This window comes from Leptopilina boulardi, unplaced genomic scaffold (genome assembly GCF_019393585.1).
Source record: "Leptopilina boulardi isolate dan_hultmark-lab unplaced genomic scaffold, ZJU_Lbou_2.1 LbouV2_372, whole genome shotgun sequence".
Taxonomy (NCBI): Eukaryota; Metazoa; Arthropoda; class Insecta; order Hymenoptera; family Figitidae; genus Leptopilina; species Leptopilina boulardi.
In genome coordinates, this window is record NW_026137943.1 from 1,685,741 (window position 1) to 1,700,561 (window position 14,821).

The 14,821-nt window shown below is 28.3% G+C and overlaps 1 protein-coding gene and 1 long non-coding RNA gene across 2 annotated transcripts in view; both read right to left on the bottom strand.

Moving 5' to 3' along the window:
- Window positions 1–181: 181 nt before the first annotated feature.
- On the bottom strand, window positions 182–1,052 carry LOC127287801 (cytochrome c oxidase subunit 7C, mitochondrial-like). The gene is made up of 3 exons (XM_051314933.1): window positions 858–1,052; window positions 421–545; window positions 182–326 (listed from the first exon to the last, which is right to left on the bottom strand). The coding sequence occupies exons 1-2, from the start codon at window positions 945–947 to the stop codon at window positions 429–431; spliced, it is 207 nt and encodes a 68-aa protein (XP_051170890.1). The 5' UTR covers window positions 948–1,052; the 3' UTR covers window positions 182–326; window positions 421–428.
- Window positions 1,053–7,865: 6,813 nt separating this feature from the next.
- LOC127287680 (uncharacterized) overlaps window positions 7,866–14,821 on the bottom strand; it is a 71,076-nt gene continuing 64,120 nt past the window's right edge. The window contains exon 3 of the long non-coding RNA XR_007843905.1: window positions 7,866–8,235. This is a non-coding gene — a long non-coding RNA (uncharacterized LOC127287680). The remainder of the gene's footprint in view (window positions 8,236–14,821) is intronic.

Genomic DNA, 14,821 nt, shown 5'->3' on the forward strand with positions numbered 1-14,821 from the left:
TTTTGTAGATATATTCATTTCTTTGCTCGATTTGAAAAATTCTTAAATTTTAAATTATTTATTAATAAACTTTTTGTTAAAAAAGCATATTGTCAATAATTAAGGCCATGTACTATTTATAATATTGAAAAAATTAAATTAATTTTGGAGTATTTAAAAAAAAAAAAAATTACAAATCATATTAATTTTCTATAACTGTTTTTAACATTTAATTTATTAATGAGTTTATTCTTACAAAGTAATATAATATACAGAAAAATGATCTAACGAGATCATAGTAGATGTAAACTATTTCTTTTTTTTTTGCAGTACGATGTAATAATAATCTGAAAAAAAAATGAAAAGATGTTTTATTTCAAAAATTTGGTCATTTTTCAAAATTAAACCATTTTATTCGTAAAATTTTTTTATTCTACTTACTATATCACTTAAGCCTTAAGCATTTGATGTCTGACTGCAAAGAATGGAATGGCAAAACCACTACTGAAGAATATCATGAATTTTATTGTCAAAGCAGTTTTGTTCTCAATGCTGAATGGAAGATTCTAAAATTAAAAAAAAAATAAACATTTCAAAAAACATTTTTCTAAAAATAAAATCAATAATTCGTAGTAACGTGTAAGTATGTCCTTAAACATAACCTCACTTTTGAAAAATTATTTAATTTCCCCCAAAATATTTGATTCAATTATTATCAAACAGAAAATAATAAGTTAAAAAAAAATCCGATTTAAGGATAAATATTTTTGATAATATTTTAAATTTTGTTCGAAAATTATAGAAAAGAAAAACAAAAGATAATCGCCATTTAAATCTATATGATGTTACGTAAAAGGAACATTTTTTTTTTTACTCACTTTTCCAGGAATTCCATCATCTGGACTTGATCTTCGAGCTGCGGTGGTGGTGAATCGTCTCACACTTTGACGAGTAATTTGCCCGAACATTTTTAATTACTTTAATTTTATGAAAATTCTGAATTAATTCTTAAACGTTATATCTCTATCGTTGAAGAAGTACAGTATTTCTGATACACCAATAGTCAGTAGCAGTAAAGAAGTGAACTAAAACTCAATCGATCGGTCGGTAAGTAGAAATTTATTTATATATATATATTTTTTTTTCTATATAATATAATAATTATTATCGTTATTTATGAGAAGTATTACTAAATTTGAAAAATAAAAAAAAAATTTTTAATGAATTATACATTTTAGAGTACTTATCGACCGATATTATGGAAGTTTCCGATTTTAACGATAGATGGCGAGTCATAAGTTTTCTTTCTGCTAGAAAGGTGACAGTTGATATCCCATATATAGTCAGAGTAAGAAGGTCAGTGATTTTTTTCTCAAAAAGGGAAGATTAATTATTTTTATTAAAATAGGCATGTGTTTTTTTACATTTGCCAGATTAGGTATAAAAAGTAATTTTCGAAAACCTCAAAAGACATTATAAAATTGTATTTATACGGATTATAATCTTAATATTGCAATATTTTTAACTAATCAACTGCAATATTTCTTATACTGACTGATTACAATTCCTAATTAATTCTATAATAATGAATACAAAATCAATTTAATTCCACACAAAATGAAATTCTTTGAATTATTTCATTCTAAAACATTGAGCAAATAACATTCCATGACATTGATTTAATTGTTTAAAATCTGAACTATTCAAGTAAAGAAAAAAAAAAAGTCTAATGAAAATCAAAAGAAAGTGAAAGAATTTTAATATATAGTAATTCTTGAAAATTCATTTAAATTAAAATTTAAAATATGTTATCAGTAGTAAAAATCAGTTTCAGTCAGACACGTTATTCTTCTATTCCAAATGCAATTTTAATTCATTTTTTGTGATTTCAATTAACACCTTTTTTTGTTGAAATATTTATAGGGGTGCAAGTGATTCATTTCTTTGATAAATTTAATCATTAGATCAAAGATAAATTTATCAGAAACTAAATCACCTGGCCCTTAAAAAATATAATTTAAAGTGTTAACAAAAAAATTACCGATATTTTTAACTATATATGAACATTTATTAAATTTACTTTGGAAATTTCTTTATTTAAATATCTAAATAAATAAAAAAAAAAAAAAAAATGAATTTATGTTACGTGATTTTTTTCCACACTTCAAGGTCCATTATATATATGTCCTGATTCTAAATTTATATATTCTATTATGTTGCGAAATGTGCAACGATTTCCGAGTGGCAATATAGGCGCCAATTTTGCATGACAATAAAAATGACACATTCATTTTTATAAAGTAAATTCATTCTAATATAATTCAGACTGAGATAAATTACAAACGAATTCACATTTATTATAATAATCATCGGGGATTTAAAAAAAAAATTTATATATATAGTGTGAAGCAAGTTCAATATAAAGAATGGCCCATTTCAGGGCGTGTATCTTAATTACAATCATTTTCATGAATACTGCGCTTCCTCGTATTAAGTCATCAAATGAATTTGCTTGCTCATCGCGGAAACAGTCATTCTTTTCATTATATTTATTTTTTATTATTCTTTTGCGATAATTAAGAAAGATTATAAAACATATAAGAATTGTAGCTTGTTTAACATTTTTATTAACGTACATTTACGATCATTTTTATTAATATATATATATAGGTTAGTTACAATTATTATTAGGTTAGGTCATAGTATATAGGTTAGGTTATAGGTAATTATTATAGGTTTGAGGTTAGGTTAGGAATAAAATTACATTCACTTATATGGTAGTTAATAGATTATAATTTACATTAGATGATAATTTTTTTAAAATTATTGTACTGTAACAGACAGACTGACAGACAGACATAATTTTTGCCAATGTTATATGAATTAATAACTTGACACTATTGGCGGCATTTTTGTCAAAAATAGCAAAAATACTCTTTGAGTTGTTTTTCAAGATAATTCGAGGATTAGGCAACACTTTTTATTTATGTCTACGATTTATTGGAGTTCTTTTTATTTTTTTGTAAACGGCAACCGTTTCAAGAGCAAATGAACCTGATTTGTCGGAGTTACTTGGCGAACTACCGCTTTTGCGATTCTTTTGTTGCCAGATTTATATGCTCCCATGTCTCGAGACTTGATTTGCTTTTATTTTCTTCTTTAAACGTATAAATAGTATTTGTTTTTTTTCGTTTATAAAATTATATTTTTAAATAGCAAGATAAGATTATAATTTTAAATTTAGAATATATATATATTTTATAAGCTAAAAAAAAGTAATTCAAAATGCTATATCACACACTCTTCGGTGTAAATGAAAGAATAATAAATTGGAAAATAGATCTATTGTCTATTCTAGAAAAAACGGGAAAATATTTTCTAACATTTTCTATTAAAATTTAATCCTCTTTGTGTATTTTCACTTAAAAATTTCGAAACATAATTTTTTTTTTTGCTTCTAAGGTCCTCTTTTTTTTGCGAGCGTCAGTTTTATTGATTCTATATCACTGAAATTTCAAAAATTTGTTTAATTGATTCAAATAAATGTAATGTTCATTTTAAGGTTGCGCATCTAAAGATTGCAAGTTTTTCTTTCCTCTCATCGAATTGCAAGATGTTCACTCACAAATGTAATTGAAAAGCTTTTACGGCGAGGTTTCAAATTTCCTCTGTTACTAATCGAATCACCCTCTTAAAAAAAAGAAAAGAAAAAAAAAATGAGAAAGAGAGACGAAAGTCGTGTAAAAGATGCTGCATCCGCTGGACCTATCATTTATCTCCGTATATCCAGAGGTTTCATCGCGATGAGAGACAGAGATTTAGTAGACACGGAACAATAGAGTAAACGTAAAATCATTATTTATTAATTTTCAAAAACAAAAAAAAAATATTATCAAAAAATTAAAAATTTGATATTATAGTAATTAATTATTGAAAAAAGATGTATTAATGATTAAAAAAATTCTTTTTTTTAAAGAGAAAATCTCACGTAGAGTATTTGAATTGTTAGATTTTTTTTTGTCGCGCGCAATTCTTCAGATGGAGAGACCTTAAATGAGCAAAAAGAAAAAAAAAAGAAAAGAAATAGGATCACAAACAAGTAAGTTAAGGGTGGCAAAAAGAGTGAAGGGACGAAGAAAGTATAAAGAGAGGGAAGAAGGGGCGAGGGGTGATGGAAAAAAGAGGGGTAATTTGCTCCCGCGACGCGAAAGCAAATTCTAAGGAGCTTTTAAAATTAAAAATTCGTCGCGACGCCAGAGACGCCGGAAATGCAGCTTCCACATCGCGTTCTCATTTCGTTTCGTTCCTTTTACTGGTGCTTTTCTCTACCGTTTTCAACCCCCTCTTTTTTTTCTCTCATTCTCTCACTGTTTTTTTTTCCTCTTTCATTCTTTTTTTTTTTTTTTTGTCCTTTTCCCTTTCTCACTCTATCAATTTCCCTTTTTCACAATTTATTTCGTCTCTCTCTCTCTATCTCTCTTTCTTGTTCAATGTTTCTGGTTATTTTGTCGCCCCCTCCCCCATTTTCGCATAGAGTTCGACCCCACCCCACCCCCCCTCCTCACCCATCGCCAACCCATTTAACCAGCAACCAGCAAAATATTCATACGCAAAACTTGTCCCATATTTATTCATAAGCCGAGCTTTTGATGACAGTACACACCGCGTGTATATCGAGCCTACGTCCGCAATTTATTTCTCGTGCGGACGGTGCTTAAAATTCACGCGACTACTTCCCTTTTTATCTACTTCATGCATCTTTGCTCCGACAGCAATTTTCATTTTTCTTCTGGCGTGTCGTCCTTTTCAACTCTTGAACGACATTGCACTTCATTGCGCACGCGCGCACTCACCTTTTTTTGTCTGCAAAAAAAAAAAAAAAAAATTTTGTTTACTGCGTTATTCTTCAGTATAAAATAAAATTGAAAACAAATTAATAAAAACGAATTAAAACAGAAAGCCCGTTTTCATCGTGTGGGTAAATTTAATTTTCCGAAAGGTTAAAGGCAGTAGATATATTCTCCTTTTGCGCAGAAGCAAACATTCTGCGCAAACGCAGAATATATCTACTGTCTTTCTGCGTCTGCGCAGAATGTTTGCTTCTGCGCAAACGCAAAATACATCTACTGCCTTTAACATCTCGGAAAATTAAATTTCATCCACACGGTTGAAAATTATTATATTTATTTAATTTTTAAAAATATCTCATTTCTACAATACTTATTGGGCGAAAAAAAAATCAAATTTATAAAAACCATTAAATTCGTTGACAGTGTATATTGAGAATTAAAATGACAAAAAAAAAAGTACAAAAGCCATTGTTATGCCTTCTTGAAAATGAATCCGTGACACACTTTTATTTTGCGTTTGAATAATATGCGGCAAGACTGAAAAATTTTTTTTATACTTTCTAACTCCAGAATTGTGAGAAATATGAAAGAAAAATTTTCTCGTATATGTAAAAATAACATGACATAAAAATAAAGATTTGTAAATCGCATTAAAAGAACCAGCAAAAAAAGGAACAAATTTTTTTTTTTTCAATTATAAATTAATATTTAATAAATTAAATTTTTCTGTACAGAGATAAAATTCTCCTTTTCATATAGAAAATAAATTCAAAATGAAGAAAGTAGAAAAATTAAAAATTTTTATTGTTGCAAATTAAAATAAAAACAAACTGTAATTTCAGAAGTATGTATGTAACTAAGTAAACGAAATTTTCTCAGTGTATTGTACGTGTTGTGTCTATTCAAGTCTTGAGGGGATTAAGTCTCAGTGGAAATAGTAAACCAGATGGTGTAAGTAACAAAATGTACTTTACGTAATGATCTGTCATGTTAAAACAAAACTACTACGCAATTCTTATAAATATATATATATATATATATATATATATATATATATATATATATAATTAACTACAAATTTTCTATCGCATTAAAGAGAGTGAAAAAAAATACACCTTCTTGCAACGTGTGTCAATAAACTGACAATGATGACAGAAAGTCGTTACAATTTTCCAATTTATGCTGATCGGGTCACAAGTTAAATGAACTTCCCACGAGTTCTATTTCCTAGTCATGACAATGCTCCATATTTACTTTAACTTTTATTATTATGACATTATTCCTGCATAATTCAATTTCAAACTCATCGCATATTATTATTTTGCAAACTCGATTCTTGTGAAAGGTTTACTATATCTATATATCATAATAATATTTTCTTGACGTTGACCGCAGTAATGGGATAAAAATAAAAGAAATTTTTTTTTATTTCTAATATACAGTATTATTATTATGATTATTATAACTATAACAGATTATTAAAAAATGATAAAAATTGTTTTTTAAAAAAATGTGAAAAACAAATTTTTTATCCAAAAAGTTTTGATATTTTGTACAACTGTATAATATGACCTTTTTGCATTTATTTTTTTTTTCTGCTGATATTGTTGAACTCAACGCACTCACACACCTGAAACTTTGCTCACCTTTTTCATCTCAATATACCGAGAGCTCTGAGGCTAGGTAAAAAGCAAATTTCAGGCGTAAGAGGATAGTTGAGAAAAATGATGATGATCTTCTTTTTCTTCTTTCTTCCTGGTTGACAAAAAAAAAAAAAATTCTTAAAACTCCTTCCGCGTGTATAATGATACAAGTTGGCAACACTGGTCGAGTGGCGGGCTTTTTAAAAACAAGTTCTTAATTTTCAAAAAAAAATGTAACCGAACAAATTGTAATTAAAAAAAAGAAAAAATGAGAATTGAAAAAAAATATTAAAAGAATTATTGAGAAAATGGAGTGAATGCCTTTTTATGTTGAATATCAATTGGACTAATGAAAATTTTTCCTCCACCTCCCAAGAACCGATTACTCACGCGATTTCACTGACTTTCAAGAATTTGCTGATAAAGCCACTGAGATACTTACTCGATTTGAAACTTTTTCTCAGCATTTTTTTTTTTTTTTTAATTCCCTCCTCCTCTGTTCTTTCTTTGCCTTCTTCTTTCTTTTTTTTTTACCTCTTTCATCGCTAGACGAAAGTAAAGAAGGTTCTAAAAGTTAAGGAGAAAAAGGGGGACTTTAAAGGGAAAAGTCAATAGAGTCGCACGAGCTTTCGGTTCCGGAGAATGGCCAATTGTCTTTTCTTCGACAAGAATCAGCGCCCATTAGGAGGATTGTGTGAAACAAAAAGGCGAGCCCAGGGAATCGTCCGTTGGACGATTGGTATAAATGCGGGAATATCGACTGGAATGAAATTTACCGGAAACGTGAAGCTCAACCATTTATTGATCATCAATAAAATCCATTTTTATTTTTTAGGCAATTAAATATTTGAATATTATTATTATTATTTTTTTAAGAAATTTTAGTAAAAAAATCAATTACAAAATAATTAAATAATCTTTTCTTTGAAAGAAAGGAATATTATTCTTACGATGAGTTGAAATATCGCAAACACACCTGAAACTTTGCTCACCCACTTTAATTGTACGGGCAGAGCAACGAGTCAGGCCCGTCTGCAAAATTTTGAATTATTTTCACACCATCTGGAATTGTGAAGACAATTTTCTGTATATATTTTTCTTGACAATTGGATTTCTGCTCCTTTTTTTTTTTAAACCTGCGGACAAACAAAAAACAAATATTTAGTAAAAATTATGAAAAATTATGTCAAAATGAAAGATGGATTTTGAATTAGTAAAAATTTGAACTAATTTGAATTAGTGACTCATTTTTTATTTAATTATCATAAAATAGCAATTATAATTAATTTAAAAAAAAAATTAATATTTGAAATTTTTCTACTTTTAATATATAATAATTTGCTAATATACACACACATTCGTGAAATTATTTATATATATATACCATTTCTTTAAAGTAGCCTGTATTAGAGTTATCTTATCGCGCATGAAAGAAACCAGAAACATTTCAGAAAAGGAGATGAACTCTTTAAAAGTACTCGAACGTCTGTTGAATCTCTTTCGTACTTACGTTTAATATGGCAAAAGTTATAATTAGAGTGATGAAGAAGAAAAAAAAAATATATATATATATAATATTCATTTTTAAATGATTATTATCATCATGATGATGGAGAATGTCAATTATTATAATTTACATTATATTAACACACAAATAAACTATTACTAATGTAAAAATATTCCATATTACATATTTTACGCTACTCACGCGTTTATGGAAATTACGACAATTAATTTTATGAATCATTTTCCACTCGTTTCACCTGTAATATAAAAATTGTTTTTATCATTATTTTTCTTCTATTTTTTTTCCTTTTATTATAAATGCACCGTATTTCGTAATTTTTGTTAATATTTTTTTTTTTTTATTATTAACTTTTATCTTTCTTCATCGTTATCTATACTTCTTCATCGGTTTTTTAATCTTTCTTCATCGTTTTCTTTCTTTCTTTCTTCACTTTTTTTCTAAATATTTTTCTCTGATATTTTCATATTTATTTTGACTACTTGTCTCTCTTCTTGTTTCTTTTTTCAAATTTTTTTATCTTTCTTCATTGTTTTCTATATTTCTTCATCGTTTTCTTTCTTTCTTTCTTCACTTTATTTTCAAAATATTTTCCTCTAATATTTTTATACATTTTCTTGGCTAGTTATTGTTTTTATTCATTCTTTCCTATAATAATTTTTTTTCGTCTTTTTTATAAATACCTATTAATAATTATTAACATTAATACTATTATAATTTAGAAATTCTAATTCAGTTTTAAATTGTTAAAATTGTTTTTTTTTAAAAAAAAAACCGATAGAAACAGAGTAACGTGTTTTCTCAATAGGGATAAGTGACTCCTTATAATCCACATTTACTTTTCAGGGTCACGTTTTAACCTATCCTTTTACCGCACGGCTTGCAAAATATGTGCCCATATAAAAATATGCAAGAGTGTATATAAAAAAAAAAAAAGGAGAAAGGAAGTAAGAAAGAGAAGAAACAGTTCTCGAGGATTAGATTTCATTTCTAGTGAGTGTGTGTACATATACAATACGAGTGTATATATGACAAGAGTTTCTCAACTCCAATTAGAAGGTCACCACTAAAACGTCCGGTCTAACGATAAGTGTGTACGAGTATTTTAAAGCACCCACTGGATTGAAAACTATATATATATAATGCTTTTGACGAAATTCGCGCAGAGTCAGAGACTAGCTTCCGCATCCGGATTATCTCCTCGAGTCAAACAATGGTCTTGACGCCACGAAACGGAATATCCTCCGACGAGATTCGAGGGGTGACTGCAATCGTTCCTCTCGTTGCGATTCACGTCTGCCAGTAATTCTCCAAGCCGATTACGATGCTTTATGGCACATACGAGTAACACACATATATATATATACAAGAATCCTACATTGTTCGCCTTTTTTCTCACCTTAAAAAAAAAATCCGAAAAGGATTCTCTCTTCCCACCCTGCCTTAGAAAAGATGGATGATTTCTTTCCATTTCGTGTATATACTATTGTTGTCACTTTCTTTTTCTTTTGAAAAATAGTAATTTCTTTTGTGAAGATAAAAATCAAGTAGCGATTTCACAAAAAAAAATATCTTAATTTTGATATAATTTTGAAAATAAGAGGAATTTCCCTTTATTTTTAAATCATATATATATATGAATGAGTAATAAAGAAAAGACTATTTTCACGTGTGACTTTAGCCAAATGTCTATTTTCACGCCGTGAACAAACGTGGAGTGACCTATATGAAGAAAGCGGGGAAATCTTTTTATAATATAGATATAGATATTATTTTATATTATTATTTTGTTATAAAATTGATGAATTGAACAAAAAGAATTAAATTTCTTTTAATAAGAGGCGATATATTTATATAATTTATAAGAGATGCATTAATTCACCCGTTATTGCGCGGCAATTTTTATATTACATAATTTACATATTTTTCATTTTAAAGCTCGCGGATACACGGTTTACTAGATATAGTATATATATATATATATAAACACCAACCCACGAGAATTATTATTCAAGTCTCTGCGGCCCAATTCGCCTCTGCACTGGACACCAAGTAGATATCCATTTTTTACACAACGTTCCTGAGAGAAGTAGCGATATTTACTATCCGTTTATTTTTTTTTATTTTGTTTTTTTATTTTAATGCCCCTTCATAAATTTTGTCACACTTTATTTCAGAGACAAAAAAAATTCTCTATTTTTTTAAAATTAATTTTCGTATACAAATTAAATATTCACCTTTTTTATTTGGGATTTTATTATTTATATAGTGACGCGCCTATAGAAAAGGTTAGAGGTAAAAAATGTATTAGGTTATATTCAGTGATTTTCTTTATCATAATTTCGAATTGTTATATAGACGAAAGAAAAATTTGTTGCAATAAACCAGAATTGTTTTGTATTAACAATCCAATTGTCTCAATCCTTTTTCTCCTTTAGTTTCTAATTGAAATTTTATAAAGAATACATTTTTTTCCACCAAGGTTTAGAAATTATTGCTTTAAACACACACCCTTTTTTTGTAAGAGATTAAGTTGAGGAAAATGTAAATTTTCCATCTTTTTAAGATAGGAATATATATACAATATATTTAGAGAAAGAGAATGTTCTCTTTAAGTAAGCGGCAATAAATCTGAAAAGATTCAAAGCATTGTTCTCTCGCGATCTAATATCCTTCGATTATTCATTCAACAGGTCATTCACTCGTTACTCCATATCCTTATTCGTTTTCAGCACACAAATTGAACTCGATGGAAATTTTCTTTCACTATATACGATCTTGGTAAATCGATCATTGTTGATGTTGTTTCGAGAAAGAATATATATATAACCCTGATTCAGAAGAGGTCATTTCTTGCCGTTAAGGAAGAGGATAGGGACCAAACTAGTAACTGGAAATCGTAGGACGTAGTGCACGATCTGCACGTGGCGATACTAAAAGGTAGTAGAGTAGAGAGAGAGAGAGAAATGTATACAGAGGAGGGAGGAGTGAGAGAAAAAGAATCAGGGAAAGAGGGGAAGAGAAAGAATGAAGAGAGAGAGAGAGAAAGAGAGAAAAGGAGAGAGAGAAGGTAAGGAAGATGAAAAGAGAGAGGGTAAAAAAGAGAGATAGAAGGTTGTTCGGAGGAGAGAAAAAGAGAGAGAGAGAGGAAGAGGAAAATAAGAAGGGATGCAGAGGGCAAAGTTGGTCTTCAGAAGGAGAGTGTATAGTTAAACCTTAGATGTCAGTGACCGGAGCATGACCCCAAAGATCATTGCACCACTACCGCCTTCAACTTGCTCTTCTCTTCTATACGTCCATCCGTTCTTTGCATTCGTTTGTACCTTGTCCGTAACCCCATCTTTTTAAACCTTCCCTTCCACCTACAAGACTCGTTTCTTCTCTTCCTGTTTCTTTTTTTCACATTTTTTATTTTTCTTCATCGTCGTATTTTTTTTCTTCACTTTGTTTTCTAATACTTTTATATTTTTACAGGTTTTTTTTTTTGGCTAGTTGTCTCCCTTTCTGTTTCTTTTTTTCACATTTTTTATCTTTCTTCATCGTTTTCTATATTTCTTCATCGTTTTTCTTTCTTTCTTCTCTTTATTTTCAAAATATTTTCCTCTAATATTTTTATACGTTTTCTTGGCTAGTTGTTTTTATTCATTTTTTCCTATATATAATCATTTTTATTCTTATTTTTCATACTTTTTTTTCATCTTCTTTATAAATTTTTCGTCTTTTTTATAAATACCATTTTTTTCATCTTTTTTTTTTTTTTTTGCCCTCAGTTTTCTTCTTCCACTTTTCTCCGCAGTTTCTATTACTCCTCTTGTTGTTGTTCCTCTTGTTCTTGGGGCTTTTGTTCGGAACTGCTGTGTAGTCACCTCGAGATGCTCTCGAGACCCAGGGACGGAGTCATGAACTTCCTTTCAATTCAACGAGCTTTCTAGGCCAATCGCGAGTCATTTCAAGAAGTTGGTAATTTATGAAAGCCTGAGGAAAATGAATTTCATGAAAATCATAAATCGTTAAAATGCATCTCCTAGCTTTTGACTACGCACGTGTTTGTTTAGTCTTTATTTTTTAACTATAAAAACCCATTCTATTTTGAGTATAATTTTTTCAGTTTAGATAATTTATATTATTTTTTAAATATAAATAATTTTTTGTGAAAAGTTGATAAATGAATTTTAAAATAGTTATTTAGAAAGAGAATTAAAAATTTAAATCACTGTTTGTCGGCTCGAGATGGAAATTTGAAAATTAGAGTAGTTTAGATATATATATATATACAATAACGGACCCTTGGGTATAATTTATTTCCTTAGTTTCTAAACTGAAGTACATGTCCTTTATAGTTGGAGAAAACTTGTTAATACTACCCAAGTAGAAATATCCGTAGCTCGCCGTAATTAAACACCGGCATGGTACTGATCCAATACTGGCTGTCGGTATTGACTTTCAGTACTGGCAGTGTACTGACTAATACACCGAATCAGTACTATGTCGGAGGTAAAAAAATATTAAAACCAGTACTGGCAGTACACTGTCATTCACACCGAATCAGTACTATGTCGGTGATAAAAAACATTAAATGAAAAAGTCTTCAAATTATTTCAATAGGTAGAAAACGATGATTTTTTATTTTAAAAAATGTATATTAATTTCTTTCGAATACTTTCCCTCAAAATTTTGGATGTAATTGTAATGTATTATTATATACCTATATAAAATATATTTATGTTTTTTTAGTTATTTTAGTACTCATTGAAATATGTGCATTAAGTTATTTATCATGCATACAATAACAATAAGTTGAGAATTTTTTTCTAATAGTTTTAAAAATAAAGCAAATGTAATTTTTTCACTGTAATTCTTAAATATTATTAATAATTAAATATTAAATTTAAAAAATTTTTCACCATTCATATTTTACAGTCGTCTTTTATTAACTTATTTTTAATTATGTAATTGATCAATCATTTTTGTCTGTTTTAATATTATTTACGGTAAAAATAATTTATTAAAAATATTTAACTGAAATTGATATCCAGTTTTATTTCATTAAATCTTTGTAAAAATTGAAAAAATTTTGTGAGTTTAAAAAATTTAAGAATAAATTCATTTTATTTTCGTGATCAATAGGTAATACAAACTTTGAAATCAAAACTTTTGTATTAGGTGAACTACTTCAAGTCAGCACTTCAAGCCAGCGCGGCTGTGCGGTATGCGTATCTGACTTGCGTTCTAAGGGTTTAGGGTTCGATCCCCCATGCGTGCGAGATTTTTCGTTCTTAGTTTTAAGTGTTATAAGTACAATATTTGTTCATGTGTAATATCAATTATTAAATAATTATTAAATTAAGTATAAGTGCAAAGTAAAAAAAATTAAATATTATGAATTTAAAAAAATAAAAAAATTTACAACACAAATTATTTTTTGTAAAATAATTTATTAAAAATAAAATAATTTAATTAATATAAATGATAATTATTATTTTAATTATTTATTGTTAATAATATTTTATATATTCTAAATAACATTAACTATTATTGGCTTCACATTACCTGTTCGTGGTAAAAATGGGAGTAATAAGCTAATAAGGATGAAATTTGCATTGGAAAGCGTGTTTTAGCATTTTGTAAAAAAGTGAGATTTTAAGTCCGGATGAGTACTTTGCCAGTATTATGCCAGTATTATTCTAGTACTACGTTAGTACTGGTGAGCGGGACAAAATCAGTACTGGACAGCGTTACCAGCCAGGGTTGGTCCACTACTGGCCCAGTACGGCAGTCAGTACCGTTATACTGACTGGCAGTGTTGGGTCAGTACTATGCCAGTGGCACATTTCTACTTGGGTAATTTACAATTTTCTCTCATTTAGTTTTTTCTCGTTTTTATTTTCTTTTTTTTCTCTTTTTGCATTTTTTATTTTTTAACTGCTTTATTTTAATAAACACGTAACACTTAATGTTTATGTCTTTTTGAAGAACTTTTAATAACAAAATTTCGGTTTAGTTAAAACATCAAATATTGGTATTGTTAAAATTATTTTCGGTATAATAACGAAAGTCATTTTAGCTCATCTTCTCATACACACACACATATATATATATAAAACGCTCGAAAAGTCGTAGAACATTTTATGATCTTATTCATATAATGGGCAAAGAGCCAGAATTTCGCACATCTGCTTCGAATATCATTTTTCATCGAACATATATATATATATATATATATATATATAACATTATACAGTCATGTTTATAAACAGAGAATTATAGTTTCTCAATAAAAGATTATAAAAGGTTAAAAAGGGAAGTCGTCAAGAATGAAAGACGAAAAGAACAGTCGTGAACTATATAAGATTACGTCATGAGGGACTCAATTTAAATGCTCAGCATTGTTGAAATTGGTTCACTTCTAACCTTTGACCTCGCAACTTGTCTCTTCCTTGTACTTTTTTTTTTTTGCTGCTCCATTTTAGTTTCACCGGGACACATAATGGCGAAATATTTATTTTTTTCTAAGGGACAAAGAGAGAGAAAGAAACTACATATATATATGTTATAAGAATAAGACTCTGACAAGCGAAGAAAGAATGAAAAACGAGATAAAAAAGAAAGGACAGGAAAGAGACACGTGAAAAAATTACTGATGTCGTGTTTACTACCTTCTTATTACAACAGGGAATAATAGAGTGTGGTCCTGAATTTTTTATGTCTATTTTGGAAATTTCATGCAGGAATTTAATTACAAAAAATAACAAAATCACTTTAAAACAAAATCAAAAAAAAAAAAAAAAGAATACAAAAATAACAACAAAAAAAAAAAGAAAGTA

Bases quoted from the DNA above. Each gene is read 5' to 3' on its own strand.
- LOC127287801 (XM_051314933.1), bottom strand. From the start codon at position 947: ATGTTCGGGCAAATTACTCGTCAAAGTGTGAGACGATTCACCACCACC. The intron at 546-857 runs GTGAGTAAAAAA...TTTTAATTTTAG, and splicing joins ATGATGGAATTCCTGGAAAA to AATCTTCCATTCAGCATTGA.